Genomic DNA, 24,579 nt, shown 5'->3' with positions numbered 1-24,579 from the left:
ATACAATAAAGATTGGAAAGATGGGCCAGGATTTTATAAACTTAGAGGAAAATCTGAAGCTTCTACATAGCAAAAAACTTCACAGATACAGAGAATAATACATATCAAGTGGGTAGCAAATCTGATCATCAGGAAACTGATTTCCTCAGGAATTTCTGTCACCCCACATGATCTGACAATAAGAACTGGCAAACTACAATCTGTGGGCCAAGAATGGCCCACCACCTGTTGTTGTAAATAAAGTTTTATTTGAACACAGCCATGGCCATTTGCTGAGGTAGTATCTTTGCCTGTGTTCCTGTTCCAACAGCAACGCTGAAGAGCTGCAATAGACAATCAAGTACACAAAACCTAAAACATTTACTATCTGGGCCCTTACAAGAAAAGTTCACTGACCCCTGCCCTAAAAGGACAGAAAGTCACAGGGAGTGGTAATGGAAGGACAATGCAAGCCACTGGGAACTCAGGGGAACGGGAAGCACACAGAAGATTCTGAGGAGTCATGGCAGAGAGGAGGGGACGAAGAGACATGCTGAGGAAGGATGTGGGGCTGGGCCAGCGGCAGACAGAGAGAGAGGAACTGACCACTAAGGACAAGAGAGGGAGCCTATCCCGTTCTTTGAAACCATTTCCAGCAACTTACAGACCTGAATGCAAATCCTGATGAGCGTCAAACAGTTCCTGGAACCTCTCTTCAGTTTTATATGCCCGGATGGTCCAGAGTCCCTGGAGAGAGCACGACAAGTGGGAGAACACCGGACTCCGCGCTGGGGAAGCAGAGACAGACACAAAGCTGTGAGGCTGGGATGTAGGGAAACCAACTGCCTCCCATGCCCTGTGGCTTCATGGCCCCCCAAAGAGCACACCCAGAGCTCTGTGACGTCAGGCTGCTTGGGGAAGAAGGGACGGTGCCCCTCCTGGAGATGAACAACATGTCAACCCTCAAACTCCTGGTCACACCACGCTTCACGTTAAAGACCTGAAGACGCAAGTTTCTCTCCGAACCAATCTTGGACCAAATTCAAATCCTTCCTAGATCTGAATAACTAAATTCTTTCTTTGCTAACTCATTTGTCAAGGTCCTCCTCAGACATGGCCTCCCTCCGTAACACTTCCCCGACAGCCCTCTGGGAGGAAATTCTGTTGAGTAATTTTTGAGTCACTAACATTCTTAAATTTAATTCTGCTAGAGTACTCACCACACTGAATTATGACTGCCTATCTGTGTGTCCATCTCTGCTATGTGACTATTACTTAAGGGTTGGGATAAAGTCGGCGCATCCCTGAAACTGTAACAGGTGAGTGATGTGCAAGGGTCTGGGCAGCCTGCCATTCTCCCTGCATCCTGGGGCATCTCCCTGTGCCTGCTCCCGTGCCAACAGTCTCTTTCCGGGGTACCGGAGAACCTGGGTATTGCACTGCCCTTGTGCCCACAGGGCCTGGGCAGCCATGGTGTCTTTGAATAGTCCGGACTTTGGCTGGGGGAGCCTGCCCTGCTGGACACCTGGTGTTTGGAGGTCGCTGTGTGACACTGACATCAATCACTCTTCCAGAACCTGACCATGAACTCAGGGGCCATTCTCTTCTGAATAACTTCATGGTGGTCTGGGGCCTGATGTCATCCGACCGGCCATTCATTTCCCTGGTACCTTCTCTAGGAGCATGCTGTGTGTGGGCACCAAGGTCTGGCTCCCGCCAATCAGAGAAGAGGTGGGCTACAGGCTGCTGGGCACCATGAATGAGGCCATGACCAGCTATGGTCAGGGCAGTGCTGCGAGCCTGGGACCTCTCTCTGGGATGAGTAATACTTTGTGCTTTATCGGCAGGTAACACTGACTTATTACCTTGTTACCTGTGCACATTCTAAAGAAGAGGTGTTAGTAAAATCCCTGGGTGTTCAGGGCAAAGGCAGATCACTTAGCTCATGAGAGGCTGCAGAGGTTTTATAAAATGATGGGGAGAAACCATTTAGGGGAAAACTCACTTATTTTAGAGCCTGACTCCTTAGCCTGGCATCCAGATGCCTCTCTGTGTGAGTTCAGTCAATGCCTCTGTGCATGTGGGCATTGAAGGTATGGGGGGGCAGATGCTGGGTACAAACGTGCAGAAACAGGACCTCCTCTTGGAGCTTAGTGACCATGGTCCTCAAGCAAGGAAGGAGTAGACTTCTCCGTGTGAGACCCTGGCATTTAGAGAAGATGGGACACGCTGGGCTGTGGGCCTCTTTCCTGACTGGGATATCTGACTGGGATATTAACCGTTAAGGGCCCTCACCTAGGATACTGCTTTAAGGAAAAAACCTTCTCTGAACTGAGGCATGAGCTAACATTTCCCCTCGTATCTACTTTAGGCAAAGAGCCTCAAGTGAATTCAGTGGTGGTTTGGACCGTCCAGGTTGTAGGTTTCTGATCTAGGATCCACACCACCCTCTCTCTTCATTATACTGAGGAACCTTTAGCCTTTATGCATTTTAGCTTCCATTAAATTTGTAATTTTAAAACAATAATATGAACATAAGGGACCAAGGCCATGCTCTAAATAAATAAGGCTGAAGGTTCTGAACAGGCCTTTTTTTGCACTCCCTAGCAAATGCCCAAAACATAGTCAATGTGGAAACAGGGTGCTTAGCAAGATGACTCAGGAGAGTTCCAGGCCCATGACTCTATCAAGAAAGTACCAAAAGTCTTAAGCGAATGTGGGGACATAAACGGTTTTATCACAGACAACATTTCTGAGAAGGAAGATGTGGCCATTCATTCAAGGAGAGACCTTGAATGAAATGCTTCCATGTGGCCATCCTCACTGGCTTCCCTCATCAGCAGATCAAGGCTGTGACTGATCTTCCCTGGTTAAGGTTTCAGGGCAGGGTCGACTTCAGAAATCAGGGGCTGTCCCGGCCTTGAACACCAGGGAACCCAAAGACCACATCACCAAGTTTACTCAGACCCAAGAGTTCCAAGTGCTATAGCAGGGTTCTGTACCAGGCAAAGGCTATCCTGTTCTTTCACACACTTAGGATTCAGCGGGATGCCAGGATGATGAACTGGAGGGTCTGCAATGAAAATTAACTGGCCCCGTGGAGGGAAATGGAAAGCGAAGGCTCTGGTATATTCTCTTGCCCAATATAACGCCTTTCTCCCCACAATGACTGAGCTGGCCATCCTGAAGTAGACCTCTAGAGAAACCATGGTGCTAGCCAGCAGTTTGACAAATGCAACCCTACCTTTCACGAGACTGACGACTGTGTGTCCCACGCCCCTGACATACCCTACAAGGACTGCAAACCCTCCTCAGGAGGGAGAGGGCAGGGAACTGCCTCAAGGACCTGGCCAACAGCCCTGCTGTAGGTTATCATTCACGTTAGGTGAGCCCTGCTGGTTGTCATGTTCTTAATTCCCTCACGTTCAAGGTTCTAGCACCTCTCCATGTGGCCAGGAAGCACTTTACAGCCATCAGCGCAAACAATCCTCACGAGAGCCCCAGAGAGCAGGTGCGATTACATATTTGACAGAGGGCAAAGTAGGCAGAGGGATTAAGAACACTGGCCAAGTAGTAAATTAACTAAGTGGTAGAGCTGGGGGTCAGACCCAGCTCTTATTCCCAATGCTATATGCTTTTTAATCACTGCCACAGTGTCTCAGAGGGAAAATAAACAGGTTAAATCAAGATGCCAACATGCAACTAGATGCATTTTTCTCCAGACTTTGTAGTTTACGTTTAGAAAAACCCCAAAATCATCCTTAGTGCATCTCCAGTAGCCCTATCCATTACTGTGTATCTTATTAAGCACCTGGAAATCCAGCACAAAAACTAACAACAGCAGACGTGAGTGTCTATGGTCTGAAACACGGGACACACGGTTAGCCCTCCCCAGCGATGCCCATGGCAGACATTGCTAGTTGATCATAGTACCCTTACACACGGAATTTGGATGTAGCTTCATAACTCAGGCATTGCCAAACGATGAGAGCTGGCTAGGATTCTGGTTTTGTGCACTTCTTTATGATTGAATGGTGCTACCATGCTCACTTTTGCGAAAATGGGAAACCATTATGATCACAACTGCATATGTCATTAAAGTGGCTTAAATGTTGGCCTGAGGTTTCAGAGGCAGCTGGGCAGTACGATCTGAAAATCATCCTCGGGACTTCAACAGTCCTTTCAAAGCACAAGGAGGAAGCAGATTTATGCCTGGTAGCCACAGCAATTAGGTATCCTCCTTTTATCCTCCTTTTTGCTGGTGGGTCCAGCAGTGGCCGCAAGAAATACTCACTTACTGCTTAGAGAAAAACAAAAGAATTGCTATTTATGGCACAGACCTGTGACCCAGAGAGATGACGACAAACAGTTCTAATCAACTGGCTGCCAACGTTTGGTTATCTGGGTGCGTGGAGGTAGGAATATCTGTACTTAATGTATTGTTGTAGCCTACTGGGGTGCAGGAATATTCCACGTTATTTCCAAATATCCTACAGGGGCCATGCTAATGTTCTCACAATCTCCAGATCAAGCCCAAGATAACCCTATGCTGTTTCTTGAAAAAGACTCAGGAGAGCCCCTTCTCTCTTATTCCAGAGACCCCGTTTGAATAAACCTGAGACCTCCTGTAGAACAAGACTGATGACAACAGACTCCATTTCATGAGTGGCCTCCAATCCTAAATGTCTGAAGCCTTGTTGTTTACACAAAAGACTGGCTGGAGCTCATCACTTATTCTTCAACCTTCTCCACGTCCCGCCATGGTAACATCACATCAGCCTGATGGTCCACACATCTGGACAACACTGCTTTGCTGCCCCAAGGAAACACCCCACAAAACCACACTTCATGGTAGTTTAGCTGGTTCTCAGAGGACTGAAAAAATTTTCTATAGCTTTTATGAAATCAATGCCCATTATCCTTTATGCAAACACTTATGATAAATCCCTCTCAAAAATGTTTATTAACCAGGGCGCCTGGGCGGCTCAGTCAATTAAGCGTCCAACTCTTGATTTCGGCTCAGGTCATGGTCTCTGGGTCATGAGATCAAGCCCCGAGTGAGGCTCTGTGCTCATTGTGGAGCCTGCTTGGGATTCTCTCTCTCTCTCTCTGCCCCTCCCCTGCCCATGCTCTAAAACAAAACAAAAAAAAGAAACATGCATACATCATAACAAAAAAAAACTGTATTCTGATGAACTTGTATTTTTCCACTTGGTAGATCAGAGAACCATGAGACCCAATGTTTCTCTTTTTAGCTTGGCGTCCAGAAAGCTAAGGTGGTATTAATTTGCAGTGACTATCCATAGTTGAGGTTTCTGATGCAAACATCTTCCTTTTTTATGTTTAGGTCTTTACACCCCGCCCTTTTTTTTTAAAGATTTAATGTATTTATTTGACAGAGAGAGAGAAAGCGAGAGAGGGAACACAAGCAGGGGGAGTGGGAGAGGGAGAAGCAGGCTTCCCGCTGAGCAGGGAGCCCGATGTGGGGCTCGATCCCAAGACCCTGGGATCACGACCTGAGCCGAAGGCAGACGCTTAACGACTGAGCCACCCAGGCACCCCCCCCTTTTTTTTTTAAATACAACAATCAACACTCCTTATGACTTGTTTTAGTAATAATGAAATATGTTTGTGCATTAATGAGATAAGCTCTGAATTACTTCATCCTCTGTAATTAACCGTGTTTTCCCATTATTCCAAAACTAAGAAGTTGTATAGAAAACATACTAAATGTATACTGAACAGAACCCTCTCCTGTGTCCTCCCAGGGGAATTATATTCAGGATCCATTTATAGGAACAGCCTAAGGGGAGGGGGGGACCGTTAAACAGTGTGGCATGACAGGAAATACTAGTGATAATAAAGAGTAAGACTGAAAATAACAGTGCTTATCTTTTCAGAACATTTAACAACCGCAACTTTTTTTTGCCATTTTTTGAGTGTGTGGTAGTAATGTATTTTTCAAATGTATCACTTCTGACATATGACACCTTCTTCTCCTTTCCCTAATCTTTCCCTTTCTTTGTCATTTCTAGACCCTTCAGGGGAAGAAAAATTCCGTATTTTCTACGGAAAACTAATACTTTGTATTAGTTCCAACATGAAATATTTCTTTAAAAACATTGAGTACCTGCTCTATGTTAGGAAGTACATCATGACCGAGACAGAAATGGCCCCTATCTTCATGGTGCTCACATTCCAGTGGAGCTTTAATGCACAGACATCCCTGTCCCTTCCTGGTGGCCCTGGCAAAGCTGCCCCTGTCCCTTCCTGGTGTCCCAAGCCACCAGCACCATTTGTTCCAAGTGACACATTGACTCACGGTGGACACAGTATTCGATGATTTAATGTTAACTTGGAGAAAAAAAAGTCTGGAAGATAGAGTCTGCACAGTTTCAGGGGCCTCCTTAATTACAGCATGAATGGAAGTGAACCGCATCGCCATCCCAACCTGAGAGCCTCTGTACTCACTTGTAGATTCCAGGCGTTTGACATCTCTCGACGTTTCTAAGAAATATCGCCGAAGAACAAAGAAAAGGATGCCAAGGGGAATCAGAGGTATCGCGATCCACGGGATCACCGCCACCGCCACGCCCACCACACCAAGAACTTGTAGAAACGTCTGAAATAGGGAAAATAGATACAGAGGGCTTCTTATGAAGAATTCTCTTCAAACATAGACTGTAATGGGTTGTTCAGTTCAGATTCAACTCCTCTCTTCCAAAGACTTGTTGGAATGACAGGGAATGCTTTCCCATCAAAGAAATAACAATATGATAGGTGGTACTGATGATAGTTATTGCATACTTGCAACGTGCCAAACACAGTAAGAAACTTTCTAGATATGAGTTCTTTTACTATGCTCAGTAGCCCTAGAGGAGTGGCATTACAATCTTCCCTATTTAATAAATGAGAAAGTTTGAGACTCAGAGAGAGCAGGACTTGAATCCCAAACTATCACGGGTTGGTAGTATTATCAGGGAAATCAGCAAGTGGTAATCACAGAGGAGGAATCCATAAGACTCAACTATACATGTAGGGATAAAGAAGTGGTTAATTACAAATTCAGTGGAAAAATTTAAGTTTACCTTTGGAAGTGGGGATTCCCCTTTCTTGGCTTTCTATCCACAATTAACACTTACTGAGTGCTCACTGCGCACAGGACTACCCATTATATATTTCACATGTATTAACTCATTTAATCCTCAGAATCGCCCTACAGAATACTAGTACTATCTCATTTTACAGACAGAGACTGAAGCACAGGGAGAGGAAAAGCAACTTGATCAAGACTGCAAAGCATTAAGTCACTGAGACAGGGAGCCTACATCATTAGCCATCATGATATATTTAAGCTGGTCCTCAATATAATGCAACTTTTTATTGTTCAGGAATACATTCTTGACTTAATTGAGCCCCCTAATTTGTCCTTAATTTTTCCTCTAAAGACCTTACTTAAGGAATTTCAGAGTTCATCAGCATGCCTCATAAAGAAGAGAAATACAATGCAACCCATTTTTGATATTTCTTAAAAATTTGATGAAGAATTTTGATAATAAGGAAACACAAGGTCTTAAAATTTTTTTAAGTTTTATCATCTGGGCCAACAGACACATGAAAAAGTGCTTGACATTACTAATCATGAAGGAAATGCAAATCAAAATCCACAATGAGACATCATCTTCTACCACTCAGAATGGCTAGTATCAAAAACACAAGAAATTACAAGTATTGGTGAGGATGTGGAGAAAAGAGAACTCTCACGCACCATTGGTGGGAATGTAAATCGGTGCAGCCACCGTGGAAAACAGAATGCGGGCTCCCCAAAAAATTAAAAATAGAAATATCATGTGATCCAGCAACTCTACTAACTGGGTATTTACCCAAAGAAAAGGAAAACACTAGGGGCGCCTGGGTGGCTCAGTCGTTAAGCATCTGCCTTCGGCTCAGGTCATGATCCCAGGGTCCTGGGATCGAGCCCCGCGTCGGGCTCCCTGCTCTGTGGGAAGCCTGCTTCTCTCTCTCCTGCTTCTCCCTCTCCCACTCCCCCTGCTTGTGTTCCCTCTCTCACTGTGTCTCTCTCTGTCAAATAAATAAATAAAAATCTTTAAATAAAAAATTAAAAAATAAAAATAAATTAAAAAAAAAAAAGAAAAGGAAAACACTAATTTGAAAAGAAACGTGCTCCACTATATTTACCACAGCATTATTTCCAATAGTCAAGCTATGGAAGCAGCCCAAGTGTCCCTCAATAGATGAATGAATAAAAAAGAATGAGGTTGTGCCATTTGTGACAACATGGAAGAATCTAGAGGGCATTATGCTAAGTGAAGTAAAGTCAGACAAAAACAAGTATTATATGATTTTGCTTATATGTGGAATCTAAGAAGGAAACAAAAAGCAGAAATAGATCCATAAATACAGAGAAATGATGGTTGCCGGGGGGGAAGGGGGTTGACAGACAGGCAAAGTGGGGGAAGGCGAGTGGGAGATACAGGCCTCCAGTTATGGAATGAATAGGTCACAGAGATAAAAGGTGCGGCACAGGGAAGAGAGTCAATGGTACCGCTGTGGTGTTGTATGGTGACAGATGGGAGCCATACACGTGAGCACAGCCTAAGTACAGGGCGGGAGCATCGCTATGCTGCACACATGAAACTAAGGGAACACTGTGGGTCAACTATACTTCAATAAAACAAAGGCTAATCCTTGATGCCCCATTTTTATAGGCCAAGCCATCATATTTCTGAAATAAAGATTTCAAATGAAAATACGACAAAAAATTGTTTTACTGCCAAAACAATAAATTTTGTCTTCTGGATATTAAATTTTCTATCATTAGGATAAATATTTACAATCTTTATTTCAAAGGCTAATGATGGTAACAAGAGCAGGCGCCACGTGTCAGGTGTGAACTGCACACAAGGAGCTGAGTGGGGTTCTAGGAACACTCAATCATGACCTTGATCCCAGGAGATAATTTTACCTTGGGAAATGATATTGGTTAAAAAGACCAGGAAGCAAAGAAACCCAAGTCACTGCATGATGCTAACTGAAGTATCCATCTTTGTCAGGAAAAGTAGGACATCATGGTGCACGACTTCAGGGGATATGAATGCAAACAACACTTCGCATCTGCCTGCTAGGACACTGGGGTCGTCGAGTGGTGGGAATGGGCGAGTTCGCATGGCATGGGCCAAGGCCTCCGAAGTTTGTGAACTCAGATGGATACAAACCCAGAGCCATGTGCACAAGCAACAGAGGGCTGTGGAAATACAGGGAAGAATCCACGAACACAGTTTAGAAGGTTCCGTGACTTATGACCAAATTTCACAGGCCAGTTTAACAAACAAGGAGCGGCAATGAATAACTTGCAGTAGTAATCACAGCTGACGGACACGATGCCCGAGAGGGAGCCGGGCTGCAAAGGTTAACCTAGGTTGTTCTGTGGCCTCTCAGAAGGCGCGCCAGCCAGGGCAGCAGGCCCCAGGGCGCATCTCCGAGGAAAGGATTAGCAGGGTAATGCCTGACAGACACACAGGTTATCATCTCCCAGCTATTTCAAATAGTTTTCTCAGAGCATCCTCACAACCAGCTTCTGAATGAGTAAAGTAGGAGTTGTCATTTCCATTTGCAGATAAGGGATATGAAAGCTAGGAGGTGAAGTGGTGGTCCCAAGTTCTCCCGGGATGTTGCGGTGTTACAGAGAAAGCCAGGAACAGTGCCTGGGCAGGGAATCCTGCAAGCAGCAGGTGCATGGGGGAAGGAGGAAACTTCCAGAACTATGAATGTGTGGACAGGAGCCCCGGGGAATCAAACTGCATTATTTTGATGTAGACTCATGTGCTTTTATGGTTTCTGCCAGTCCCCAATGTGGTATCCATACAAAACCCAAAGTGAAGAGGCATGGAATTCTGAAGGAACAAAGTCCAATCATAAATGGAGGAAACAGGGCTGTCTGGGCCTCTCTGCTTTCATACCTACACCTGACCAATTTCTGACAGCTACTGTATTAACTGATGTATCCCACCCTCTTACACCAACTAGGAAGCCAAGCTTCTTACTTCACACTCATGAAGAGGGGTCCTTCTAGCTCCTTCTATGTCTGGTCTTAAGTAATCACTAGGCTTGCCACTATTAGTTGTCAGGAAAAAAAAATATGAGATGTTGTTAATCATAAAAACATACAAATTTACAATTTTTCGGATGCCTGGGTGGCTCAGTGAGTTAAGCTTCTGCCCTCAGCTGAGGTCTTGGTCCCAGGATCCCGGGATCAAGTCCCGAGCTGGGCTCCTTGTCCAGCTGGGGGAGTCTGCTTTTCCCTCTCCCTCTGCCCCTCCCCTTGGCTTGTGCTCACACTCTCTCTCTCAAATAAATAAAAATCTAAAAAAAATTGACAATTTTTTCAGCAGACTAACATCATTTGATTGAACAATTATTCACCTGTTCCAACTACCTGGCTCTCCCTAGGGTGGGGTCCTTTTATGGCTAACCCAGCCCAACAGATTACCTGGGCATCAGAGGTAAGCTCAAAACACAGGGCTCCACTGGGGCTGTACCAATGCTCTCTTTTCTTGGGTAGCCATTGAGGACCACTAACTGCTGCTACTCTCAGAAACTCCCAAGTTAGGTTAGGTCTTTCAGATTTGATGCCCCCAAATTCTGAAGCAATTCCAAGAGGGTTTCTGTAAGAGTTTATTTCTATTTGTGGGTCTTGCTATAGCCAGCCTCACAGTGAATTAGTTGTTATACTATACTGTAAAAACATAATGTACAGGTTTACATTTATACATATTTACGTATAGACATATATTAATCTTTTACTGCCAGCAAACTTTTTTTAAGTAATCTCTGTGTCCAACGTGGGGCTCGAAATCACAATCCTGAGATCAAGAGTCTCATGGTTTACCAGGTGCCCCCTGCAGGCAAACTCTTTGTGGAAGTTGGCAAGGGACAAAAACGGTATCCAAGCAAAAAAGGTAATATTCTGAAGGGGGAAACAGAAGATTCTGGTGGACAACAAACCCCTATCCCTTCCTTGAAGGGATCTCATTTCTTCCTTCCATATTCTCAGGAATTCCAAGGAGCCTAATGCAAGGTACACACTCATTTTCTCCCATCTCATTGGATTCCAAGCCTATTTGATGACCCATGCCCTCAACCTGTGCTTCTGTGCCTCTGATCATGCAAAGGCACAAAGAGACAATGTTCTACACACAGCAAGAAACACATTGACCCAGAAGCACCTGAGCCAATCCTTGATGCCCAAGATCTAAGGGTAATCGTTATTTGGATAGGCTTGCATCCCAACTGGAACATACCAGTTAGGAACTCGATCCGAAATCTCTGAACCCACAGGAACAAATACAAACAATTCTTGTATGTCGTTCACTTGAGAGGACATGTGACTTTTTCTAATTCAGAGTAATTCTGCAGCTTACAGAGAAGGTCAGCCAAGGCCTGGAGGGAAACTGCATTCGCCTGGCACTGTGCTATCTGACAGGGTCTAGGACAACCCTCTTGAATAGGAACAGGAGAAGTAACCCATTTCACCATTTCATCTTCACTAGGATATCCCACCAACATAAAAGGCTGAGGGGAGGTAGTGGGAATTAAATCAGATAATGTATATAAAGTGCCTAGCAGTCCAAGCTTAACATCCTAAGTACCATTATTATTACCCTTTCATGTGCTCTGGAAGCCAGGACCAGAAGAGGAGGGATGCTGCATTAACAGATCTATGGGCCCAAAGAATCTTAAAAATATCATGGAAGTTGGATCCTGAGACATGGCTCACTCTAACCACTGGCGCAACTTAGTACTACCCAGAGACTCATCAGAGCAGAAGTTATTGCCCCCTGCATGTGGTAATGATGTCACCCGTACCAAGGTGACTGAGGCTTTTCTTTGGCTATGCACGTTTGACATAAGATGACCAATAAGCCTCATATGTATTACATTTTCGGTCCTCTCTGTTTTCACCCCTCCTGTAGGCCTCCCAAAGATAACCTCAGGATAATGGTGGCAACTCAACATTTTTTGAGATTTTTCTTGTCTTATTCCGTATTCTTTTTCTGCTTTAAGCCTCACTTCTTTGTGAAGACTTCCTGCCCTGAAACTGCTCAGCATGTCTGGGAGAGTAAGGAAAAAGGTGGAGAGGGCACCTGGGTGGCTCAGATGGTTAAGCGTCTGCCTTCGGCTAAGGTCACTATCCCAGGGTCCTGGGATCGAGTCCCGCATCGGGCTCTCTGCTCCTTGGGAGCCTGCTTCTCCCTCTGCCTCTCTCTCTCTCTCTGTCTCTCATGAATAAGTAAATAAAATCTTTTTAAAAAAAAAAAAAAAGAAAGAAAGAAAAAGGTGGAGAACCTCCGAATCAACCAAACCAAACCAAACGCCAGATTATTCAATATGGCCAAAGGAAGAGACCAACTTGGCATCTTCTATTTATTTCATGCATCATGAACCGGTGTCGGTATCAAGAGAAATACAAAAGCAAGATTTTGTGCACTATTGAATCCCAGGAGATTTAGCGGTGTTCACTGCAGGCTGGTCTTCTTGGTAAACAACCACACTGGTTCGGATACCAGGAGGACCCTGTCCCCATCCCCTGTGGAAGAGATGCCTAAGGAGCCTCTCTTCCTCAGAAAGGAAGTGTCCTATGAGCCGCCGTTCTTTCTGATTAAACCACATGGGCATCTAAATAAACTGTTAATGCAGTTTACAAAAGCAATAAAGGAAAAAACAATTCTTATGAAAAAGCTTAACTGCTTTGTTTGAAAAACTGCCCAGTTACAAATCTTGAGAAAAACGACATTGCTTTATTGCTAGTGCCGATGGCAAATTTCCTCATAATACAGAAGAAAATCTCCATATCTCCTTAACAACCAAAGAAAGGGGGCGCCTGGGTGGCTCCGTCCTTAGGCGTCTGCCTTTGGCTCAGTTCATTCTCCCAGAGGCCTGGGATGAGCCCCGCATCAGGCTCCTTGCTCAGCAGAAAGCCTGCTTCTTCCTCTCCCACTTCCCCTGCTTGTGTTCCCTTTCCTGCTGTGTGTCTCTCTGTCAAATAAATAAATCTTTGGGCGCCTGGGTGCCTCAGTCGTTAAACATCTGCCTTCGGCTCAGGTCATGATCCCAAGGTCCTGGGATCGAGCCCCGCATCGGGCTCCCTGCTCCGCAGGAAGCCTGCTTCTCCCTCTCCCACTCCCCCTGCTTGTGTTCCTGCTCTTGCCATAGTCTCTCTCTGTCAAATAAATAAATAAAATCTTTAAAAATAAATAAATAAATAAATCTTTAAAAACAAAAACAAAATAAAACAAGGAAAGGTACAATTGCCTTACCCCCCCCCCCCCCCCCCCCCCCCCCGGCCAACACCAACAATGGATAACATTCTGCGAGGCTTGCCATGTGTCCAAGCTCTTTGGTATTTCACATGCTTTATGTCATTTCATCTACACATTCAATCGGAGCAGGAGGGATTATCACCTCCACCCACAAAGAAGGAACTGATGCTCACTGATGCTGAGAGAGGTTTAGGGATTTGTCCAAAGTTAATAATAATTAATAGTAAATTAATTATTATAATTACATTATAATTACAATCTTATAATCTTATAATCTCTGCATGATATTGCACTCCATATAAAGATTCATACTTTAAAATACCTAAATACACTCCTGCTTTATGTTTTCCCTTTCTTTTGCATTGTCCAGGTTTTGTGGGGTTTCTTGTGGTTGTATCTGGTCTTCCCCATGAGGTGCTCAGTCCTAGATTCCCAGCTCCTAGGGAAGAGCAGCCTGCTCATCTCACAGAGCAGAGCTGATCATTAAAAAGGTCCTAAAAATGCTTGCTAATAGAACACACAAACACATGTTGATTTAAGAAATACTGTTTGAATAAGGGAAAAAAAAAGTTTCATAAGATGAGGTGTAAGCCCAGAAAGCAAACGGATTTGGGGGAAGCAGGGGAAGAGCCAAATTTAACTGAAATAAATACACAAAACTCAAAAACACAAAATAAGACGATTCTACATGCTTCGTATTTGTATTTGGATGGTGCTGAAAACAGTTTCCCCAGGACGTGTCTTCCTCTAGAATTAATATGTGCCCCTCACCTTACAGATTTTAAAGTATTTCTTTCACAAGCACAAGTAATAAAAAAAGCACTGGTTTGTCTGTTCAGCATTTAACGACCCAACTGCTTACAGCCCTGTAGGAATTCCTAGGTATCTACCCACAATTTACTTTAAACTTAATTCCATGGGAGTCTGTTCCTGCTAGTCTTCGTGAAGCTTGTGCCAAGGAACAGGTTTCCTATAAACAGCAGTAAAAATGTATTCTTCTTATTTTATGCAAATAAATATCATCCATACTTCTGGCTCACCCCATTCTTATTTGAACTCTTGCTTGCTCTCAGACTTCTATTAGGCACAAAGTGAAATATGTATTTAATCAGAGGGCCACTTAGTCAGTAGACAGTACTTTTATTATGTGTTTACAGTATTAAAAAATAAAATCAGGATCATTAAGATTGCTAACACCTCAAAGGAATTTCAAAGCTTTGAATTCTGCTGTCAGTCAGACTCTTATAAATTCTGTTCCAAGTTCTGATAAGTACAAATCATCCAGATTGCCTTAAACGATTACTGATTTTGCAGAAGATAGGACTTACGTGCAATAAACAGAGCAAGATTCACTTCTTGGCAAGAAAACATGGCAAGATTTTCTTCTGATTTAGAGAGAAGAAAAAAAACGATGCCTAGTTTTTAATCAGTAAGTTGTTTACTGATGTGGGTGTAGGAGAGATTCTTCTACCTATTTATTCTGGAAACATATGAGATAAAAAAAATAAGCTTTCAATGAAGTGACTATCACATAGATTATGCTGCTGGCTAATACAAGATTCTTGTGGAAGCAGTAAAATTTTGAACAGGCTATACAAACTCAAACTATTAAGAACTAAAATGTAATTCCCATCACCTCCTCATTACTCTTCAATTACTGGATATATAAAAGCAAAGGGAAAAATATAGAAGGCTCTTAAATATAAGCTACTAACCCTTAACACCAACCTATGGTTCATATTAAGTCTGCAGGTATAAGGGACATGCTTATACAGGCACCTTGCCTGTCTTAGGGAGTTGAGAAATCAACTCTGGTTCCCAGAGCCCTCCTTTGTCACTTGTCTCTTTTGACTTCACCCAACTCAATCAGCTCCGTTAAATCAGAGCTTTAGGGAACACTGGTGTGTCTTATTTGTATGAAGACATCTATACAATCTCTCTTTAAGATTAAACTTTTCTAACTTTTCTTTACTTGAGATACACTAATCACTCCTTTCACCCACCATTTGTTGGTCTTGGATCTTTTTGTATCCACACCAGCTCTTAATCCTGAGTCATAGCTAACGCCACTGAAAAGTGGATGGGTGGTGTTAGGCTTACAATTTATTAACCAACACAACAGAAAGCATTAGGAAAACACAGTGCATTTCCTCCCTTTTTCTTTTTTCTTTTTTACCTTCAGCGTATCTCCCTTGTCAATAGCTTCCTTTCTACCTTTTCTTACTTTTATAGCTTATTTTGAAATTCAAGGATGGAGACCATTTATATGCTTTTAAAAGGCACACCTTAAAAATAAAGGTGGAAAGAAATGGTTGGAAAATGGTATCCCATGAAGACACTAACCCAAAGAAAGCTGGAGTATCTATCTATACCACACTAAACAGAAACATTTAAGTTAGGATGCATTCCTAGAAATAAAGGAAAACATTTCAGAAGAATAATTGGTCAATTTATCTATAAGATACATTAAAAAAAAAAAACACCTAAATTTATATACACCTAATAACACAGCTCCAAAATATATAAAGTAAAATCTGACAGAACCCAGGAGAAACAGACAAATCCATAACCACAGTGGGGGATTTTAACCAACATATCTCAGTATCTGATAGAATAAGCAGATAAAAATAAAAACATAGAGGATGTGAAAACATGAACAAACTTGATCTGATTGAGATACAATACTGCAGCCAATACTGTACAATACATCCTTTTCAACTAAATAATATACTATGCTATAAAGCAAATATCAACAAACTTCAAGGGCCAGAAATTATACAGAATATATTTTGAACCAAATGTATTTAACAAAAAAATCCATTACCTAAATATAACCAGAAAGTCACTAAACATTTGGAAATTCAGTAATATACTTCCCTAACATCTGGTTCAAAAAAATTATAATAAAATTAAAAAGTATCTTGATATAAAAGAAAATAAAAATCTGCTAACATTAAAATTTGAGGTCTGCAACTAAAGCTGTGGTTAGGGTAAATTTCTAACTTTTAATTTTTTTTTTTTAAAGATTTTATTTATTTATTCATGAGAGACAGAGAGAGAGAGAGAGAGGCAGAGGGAGAAGCAGGCTCCCAAGGAGCAGGGAGCCCGATGTGGGACTCGATCCCAGGACCCTGGGATCATGACCTGAGCCGAAGGCAGACGCTTAACCATCTGAGCCACCCAGGCGCCCTAATTTTTTTTTTTTTAAAGAAGGACTATGGGGGATACATGGGAAATCTCTATCTTTCTCTTATATTTGCTGTGAACCTAAAGCTGCTCTAAAAAAAAAATAAAGCTTTATTAAAGGGGGAAAAAAAAGTCTACAAGTCAAGGGTTTAAGAGGTATCTTAAGAAAAACAACAGCATATTAAATAAAGTATACAGAAGAATGAAAGAGAAAAGTAGACATTAATGAAACAGAAAACTAACTTCCAAGGAGAAAAATCAACAAGCCCAAAGCTTGACTCTTTAAAAGCACCAATGAAATTAATACACCCTTACCAAGACTGATCAAGAAAAAAAAGAGGGGAAAATAACCATTAACACAGCACAGGTATTAAAAAGAGCATAAGATAAACATTGTCCTGATAAATTTTTAAAAGAATTTTGTAAGGCAGCTCCATGCTGGGCAATGTGGCACCCGAACTCACAACCCCGAGATCAAGACCTGAGCTGAGATCAAGAGTCCAATGCTCAACCGAGTCACCCAGGCACCCCTAAATTACAAAGTTTTTTGTTTGTTTGTTTAAAGATTTTATTTATTTATTTGACAGAGAGAGACATAGCGAGAGAGGGAACACAAGCAGGGGGAGTGGGAGAGGGAGAAGCAGGCTTCCCGCGGAGCAGGGAGCCCAATGTAGGGCTCGATCCTATGACCCTGGGATCCTGACCTGAGCCGAAGGCAGACCCTTAACGACTGAGCCACCCAGGTGCCCCCTAAATTACAAAGTTTTAATGTAAAGGAAAAATTTCTTGAAAAATTATGTAGAGACTGACATAAGAGAAAATCTGAATAATTCTGTATCAATTTAAAAATGTGAATGCACAATTTTATAACTTCCCATCGAAGTTTTAGGCCCAGATGGCTTCACAAGTAGATTATGCAAAAAAATTATACCAAATTCTTCCAGAGAATTTGGTCCACGTTCATCATGATATAAAAACCACACAAAGAGGGGCGTCTGGGTAGCTGAGTCGGTTAAGCATCTGACTCTTGATCTTGACTCAGGTCATGATGTCAGGTCATGAGACTGAGCCCCTGTGTTGGGCATGGAGTCTGCTTAATATTCTCTCTTTCTGTCTCTCCCTCTGCCTCTCCCCCCACTCACCCTGGGTGCATGCATGCGCTCTCTCAAAACAAACAACAAAAAAACCCATATACACACACACAAAGAAATTTTAAAAAAGAAAAATTATAAAACAAACTGCCTTGGGAACACTAAACAACATACCAATAAACTCAATCTAACAATATAAAAAGGATGCTCACGTCACAATCAAATTGGCCTAGGCAAGCCAGAAATCCGCAGGGCAGGAGGTTAGGAAGATGCGCTGGAACTCTTGGGTAGAAGATGATGGTGTTATTCACAAGCAGAATTTGTTTTTCTTCAGGGAAGCTTTAGCTCCCAAGGCGTTTCAACTAACTGAAGCAGGCCCACACAGACTGGCGAAAATAATCTTCCTTAAAGTCAATTGATTATGGACTCCAATTACATCCACAGCAACCCTCAGATTACTTTCTGATTGAATAACTGAGGACTGTACCCTAGCCAAGTGGACACCCAAAACTGACCATCAAGAAGAGGAAATACTTCCCATTTTGTTTTTATAAGGCCCATATAACTCTGATACCAAAAGCTGACAAAATATCTCAGGGAAAAGCAAACTGATGGCCAGTATCCCTCATGAACAATTATACAAGAATTCTCGACAAAGTATTAATAAATTGAATGTAGTGATACATGAATAAAATGTGACAAGATGATCAAGTGGTGTTTATTCCAGGAATATAAGGTTAATTTAACCTGTAAATATCAACTGGCATAACGTATCATGTTAAAAGAGTAAAGGCGAATAATCATATATCTGAAGAGATGTAGAAAAAATATTTGTCGAAATTCAACATCTGTACTTTAAAAAAAGTAAAAAGTAAAAACTCTCACCAAATGAGGAATTTTAAAAAAACTTTTAAAATCTGGTAACAGATATCTACTCCCAAAATTGCAGTTAACATCATTCTTAAGGGAAAAATATTAAAAGATTTTGCTTTAAGATTATGAGACAATCTTATCTCACCATTTCTATTCAACATTGTACTGAAGCTCTAGCTCTCCATCCACAGCAGTAAGTTAAGAAAAGGCAAAACGAGTCATATATTTTAAATAAAGAAGTAAAACTATTATTATGAACAGCTGACATGATTGTATAAGTAGAAAATTCTATAGAAAACAAAACAAAACAAACACCAACTCCAGGAAATGCAAAATGAGCTCACAAGTTCAATGATACAATGCCAATTTACATAAATCAGCTGTGTTTCTGTACATTAGCAACAAGCAATTGGAAAATGATATTAAGGGCGCCTGGGTGGCTCAGTTGGTTAAGCGACTGCCTTCGGCTCAGGTCATGATCCTGGAGTCCCTGGATCGAGTCCCGCATCGGGCTCCCTGCTCGGCAGGGAGTCTGCTTCTCCCTCTGACCCTCCCCCCTCTCATGTGCTTGCTCTCTCTCATTCTCTCTCTCAAATAAATAAATAAAATCTTAAAAAAAAAAAAAGAAAATGATATTAAAAACAATCCCACAAGTAGAATTAAAAAACATCAAATAATCAGGAATAAATTTAACCAGGAGTGCAAAATTTCTATATAAAAATCTACAAAACACTTCTAAAATTAAAGAAGACCTGTATAAGAGGAGAGATAAACCACATTCATAACTGAAAGATTTAATATAGTTAAGATTCACAGACCCCTCAAATTAATCTACAGCTAAAAGGAAGTATCAAAATCCCAGCAGGCTTATTAAAAAAAAAACAAATTAAAAGGCTTCTAAAATTTATACGTAAAGGATCTAGAACGATCAAAACAATTTTGACAAAGCAGTACAAAGTTACTAAATTTCAAGTCTTACTAAAAGGTGCAACAACCACAACAGCAGTGTGGGTGTAAGGATAGATAAACAGATCAGTGGAACAAAATAAAGAGACAGACTTGCTCACGAACAGTCAAATGATTTTTAACCAAGGTGTAAATGCATAAAAGTCTTAACAAATGTGAATAAAATAACCGGGGAGAAACAAACAAGCAAACAAAAATGAACCTCATTTGATACACAAAAATTAATACAAGATGCCTCAATTTTTAAAAAGGTAGAACAAGAAAGTTTCTTCACACCCCTTAAAGATACAAAAAGATTCCTTAGACACAAAAAACATGGACTACAAAAGAGAGGAAGGGAAAAGGCAAAAACATCTGACTTCACAAAATTAAAACTTGTTCTTCGTTAACAACATAAAGAGGCAAACCACAGACTGGAAGAAAAGTATTCAAAAAAGGCCCAGATTAAACTAGCATTTTTAAAAAAACTAGTATTAAGAAATATATACAGGGGAGGTCGGCACCTGGGTGGCTCAGTCGTTAAGCGTCTGCCTTCGTCTCAGGCTGGGATCGAGCACCGCATCAAGCTGCCTGCTCGGCGGGAAGCCTGCTTCTCCCTCTCCCACTCCCCTTGCTTGTGTTCCCTCTCTCTCTCTGTCTCTCTCTGTCAAATAAATAAATAAAATCTTAAAAAAAAAAACTTACTATAAAAAAATATGTGTGTGTGTGTGTGTGTGTGTGTATATATATATATATATATATATATGGGGGCAGCTGGATGACTCAGTGGGTTAAGCGTCCAACTCCTGATTTCAGCTCAGATCATGATCTCAGGGCTGTGGGATGGAGCCCCATGAAGGACTCCATGCTGCGTGTCGACCCTGCTTGAGATTCTCTTTCTCTCCCTCTCCCTCTGCCCCTCCCCACTAACCCACAACTTCGCAAGGTGCTCTAAATAAATAAATAAATAAAATATAAATATATATATATAAATTCCTGTAAATCAACAATAAAAAGAATTTTTTTTAAAGTTTAAAAAATCAGCAAGAGATCTGAACCAATAGATCACAAAAGAAGATACCTGAATGGCCAAAAAGCATGCATGAAAAGGAGCTCAGTATCAATCATCAGGGAAGTACGAATTAAAACCACAATGAGACCAATCTCCACTAGAAAGGCTAAAATCAAAAAGGTTGATAATAGGAACTGTTGCAAACATGTAGGGCCCCTACAACGGCCCCACGCTGCTGGTGAGTGTATAAAATGTTGCAACTATTCTTGAAAACCTTTATGGTAATTTTTTTTAAGTTAACATACACATACTTATGACCTAGCGATTTCATTTCTAGGTGTTTTACCTAAAATAAATGAAAACACATATCCACATCAACACTTGTGCAAGAAGGTTCATTGCTAAAAACTGTTAACAGCCTGAACGTTCATCAAGTAGGGAATAAACAAATTGTGAAATCTTCATTCAGTGGAATATCACTCAAGGAAAAAAAAATGAATCATGCGACATGCAACAGGGATGGATCACAAAAAGATGCTGAGAAAAAGGCGGCAGCCACAGAAAAAACATGTACTACATTGATTCCATTTACATGTATGTAAAGCCCAAAAATAAGAACATTGATTCTATGTCAGTGGAAATCTGGGAGAGTTGGGGCGGGGGGGTCTGGAAATTTGGAAATTAACTACAAAGGGGCAAGAGAGAGACGTTCTGAGGGGATGGGAAGGTTCTACATCTTATTTCGGGTAGTCTGACCCAGGGAGGCACACAATTATCAAAACTCCTCAAACTACTAAAAAAAAAAAAAAATTCTATTGTGTATAAACAATACCTCAATAAAAATATCAACAGGCTAAAAAAAAGATTATGACACAGAATTCCTCTCCCATTCCTTTGGTCATGCTCGGGCAGGTGTTGGCAACGTGTGAATACACAGCCATAAGGTCACGTGGTGGATTTCCTGGGGAGCCCTGTGCGGGGCAGGGAAGGAGAAGGCACAGGAGAGGGGATACTGGTAACCAGCCTGTGTGCCTCAGACAAAAAAAGGCTCCTGAGCCGGGTCTGGCATATCTGCCATGGAGTGCTAGCCCTCAGTTTCAACGCCAGAGATGTTCTTATCTCCTTCGTGACTCAAGGCAAATGCCGATCAGAGAACACTAAATCAATGAACCCACAGAAAGGGCTCAAGAAACAAGTGAGTCATGAAACTCAGCAGCAAAAGACAATATAGACTACAGTAAATCATGTTCCACATCAGCTTTGAGAGAGATCCCTACAGAAAATAGCAAGTGCAAGATTTTACTAAAACTGAAGCGAGTTCTCCAGCCCATCCCTTTCTTGTTCCTCTCATCCCGAAAACTCATCAAGTAGCTAGAACTGAAGGAATGTAGTCAAGAACAGCATATGGAGACTCTAAAGGTCCTCGAGCTAAGTAAATATGCAGCCACTTTCCTCTCCCTAGCAACAAGTGCCCATTTAATCATCCCTAAAGATGCAAGATGGCAAGGCGAGAGAGCCTGGGGAGAGGCCACTGTTCTGCAATGCACATCATCCAATGATGTGGTAACGTAGAGTTCTACGCTCTGCGCAATACCACCACGCTTGATTAAAAATTAGATCCGTATTTTTTTTCTTTAGGTCTTAATTAGCTTCTTCATAAACTACAAACATTATCATTGGAGACACATGCTGGGACAGACAAATTAGACACTCGTTGCCAGCCTGAGAGGGTCCCCGGTGATTAACTGTCACGATGCTGATGTTGACAGTGCCGCTTTTCTAATTGTGCTAACCATTATGCTGGGGAAATACCAACCGTCTCATCTTTCATAAAAAAAAAAAAAAAAAAAAAAAAGACAGGTAAAGGAATCACATGAGTGGGCTTGTGTGAATCCTATCACCCCGATCTCAGAAACCTAAGGGTCAAGTGTTTGTAAATATTTCCAGTAACCCAGATCATCAGTTCTCCCTTCTCTTAACAAGGAAACCCACTTTAACTTGGCAGTTTGCATGAATCATTCATTATCGCCGAGACCGGCACTTTTCTGGAATCCTCCATCCTTGCCACGGCTCTGGCTACAACGCTTTTTGTTGATTTTAAAAGCGTGAAAGCACTGTGGTTCCGTTAAAATGGAGGAGTTTACTTTTAAAGAGTCGGTAAAACAGAGACCTTCCAAACGAGGGCAAGGCAGCCTAACCAACCATCTCCTTTGTCCAGTGGGGATTTCAGGGCAGGAGTGGGGGAAGGGGTCAACACACCATAGAAATCTCAAAATGACAACGTCATTGTTCAGTGAAAGAGGCTGGAATGCTTTCTACACACTTTCCCTGACATCTTTACACAATGCAATGCAAGGGTCAGTGGTACTGAGACAAGGAAAGGCAGATCCACTCTTTTGCATCTATAAAAGCAAGCGACCCAACCTATTGTACCCAAGTCTTAGGCTGGCTTTGTTCTCAATATCCAGATGCAGCAGGTTTTTTCTTCCGCACTCCCCCTCTGGAAAGAAATGACTGCGGACACCTCCTTCACATTTTCTTTTTTCTCAGGCATTTTCACTTCATAAAGCTGCAGTCAATGTGTTTTGTGTGCGGTGAGGAGGGAATGACACGTTCCATGGTGGTCCCCACCACGGCCTGCATTGGTGGCTCAAGTGGCCTCAGGATTAGCCTTTGTGCTCCATGAAAGGATATGAAAAGTCAGTTATTTAAGCTCAGTCAAGCTGTTGATTTTTTTTTTCTTTCTTTTCTTGGATGAGGGGTGTGTGGGGAAGAAAGGTTTTGCAATTCAGTTTTCCTCAATAAATTACAGCATTTTGCTGAGGGCAGCTGTATGCAAGTTCACAAGCTCGAGGAGCCCTTTTTTTTTTTTTTAATTAGAATGCTTAAGTCAAACTTCCGGCCTCTTACCTTCCTTTTGACTTGTTTTGCTAGTAGAAAGACTTCTTGGAGGTGATCACTGTTTCAGGTCAGGAATTCTAAATAATTGAGCGTCCTGACTCAAATATTATCGGTGGGGTTGGGGGGGGCGGGAGGCTTCCAGAAATTGCCTTAAGTTTGTTAATATGAAATATGTAGTGTTCAATAGTCCCTTTTGAAATTCACTGATTGTGACTCCATGAGTCTACATGTAAAAATAGCCATTAAAATCTTCGGGGCGCTCAGACTTAGAATCTCTGTGATACAGCTCATGTGGTGATACTCAAGGGCCCCACAGCTCTGTGCCAATTCCTTTGATGTAACATAATGCCATTACCAAACTATTCCTCCTACTTAAAAAGATACGTAGCACTTTAAAAAATAACAACCCATTATTTAGTGCTTAACGTGCACTTAGATGTTATGCTAAGAAGTTTATTAAAAAGATTTCTTTCCGTCTTCACAATAACCCTTGAGAAGTAACACCATTATGTCTCTTTTACAAATAAGGAATGTGTGGCTCTCTGAGGGCAGGGACAGGAAGAGGTAAAGCTAGGGTCAAACTCAAAGGCAGGCTGGGGGGCAGGGACTCCCACTGTACCCACTCCACATTTTAAAGCTATTTACATTATAAATGATACCCACTAACATATAATCATATTTACAGCAGCATATTCAACCCTCACACCACGAAAACAGAAGCTTTTCCTACAGAACCAAGAGCAACGGCAAGAACCACCTGCAGGGTTCCTCCATCCTCAGGTACAATCACACTCGATACGTACACAAATTTGGTTTTCTTATGCGGCCTTCCTTCTTCTTCTGGAATCGTGAGTGGTTCCAACTTGGCCATCAACTAAAATCTGGCTGGACAGGCAACATCCCCGGCAGCTTGAGAAGCTGCTGTACACAATGGCATAGACTCAGGACGGCGCCACTGCTGGGATATGGCCTTTGAAGGACATCACTTGGGGCAGGGACAACTCTCCCACAGTGTGGACACACTAATCAGAATCAAGGGTTTGCAGGGGCGCCTGGGTGGCTCAGTTGGTTAAGCGACTGCCTTCGGCTCAGGTCATGATCCTGGAGTCCCGGGATCGAGTCCCGCATCGGGCTCCCTGCTCGGCAGGGAGCCTGCTTCTCCCTCCGACCCTCCCCCACTCATGTACTCTCTCTCTCTCTCTCTCTCATTCTTGCTCTCTCAAAATAAATAAATAAATCTTTAAAAAAAAAA

General features: G+C 42.1%; 1 protein-coding gene across 1 annotated transcript in view; it reads right to left on the bottom strand.

Annotated features, from left to right (window-relative positions):
* Positions 1-24,579, bottom strand: part of ABCC4 (ATP binding cassette subfamily C member 4) — a 247,301-nt gene that overhangs the window by 55,834 nt on the left and 166,888 nt on the right. The window contains exons 21-22 of the mRNA XM_035003178.1: positions 6,451-6,601; positions 648-767 (exon numbers count right to left, since the gene is read on the bottom strand). Of these exons, the coding sequence (XP_034859069.1) occupies positions 648-767; positions 6,451-6,601 (271 nt within the window). The remainder of the gene's footprint in view (positions 1-647; positions 768-6,450; positions 6,602-24,579) is intronic.

The sequence above is a fragment of the Mirounga leonina genome, unplaced genomic scaffold (genome assembly GCF_011800145.1).
Source record: "Mirounga leonina isolate KUSES-001 unplaced genomic scaffold, KU_Mleo_1.0 Mir_127, whole genome shotgun sequence".
NCBI classification, from domain to species: domain Eukaryota; kingdom Metazoa; phylum Chordata; class Mammalia; order Carnivora; family Phocidae; genus Mirounga; species Mirounga leonina.
This window is presented reverse-complemented; position numbering and strand designations above follow the sequence as displayed.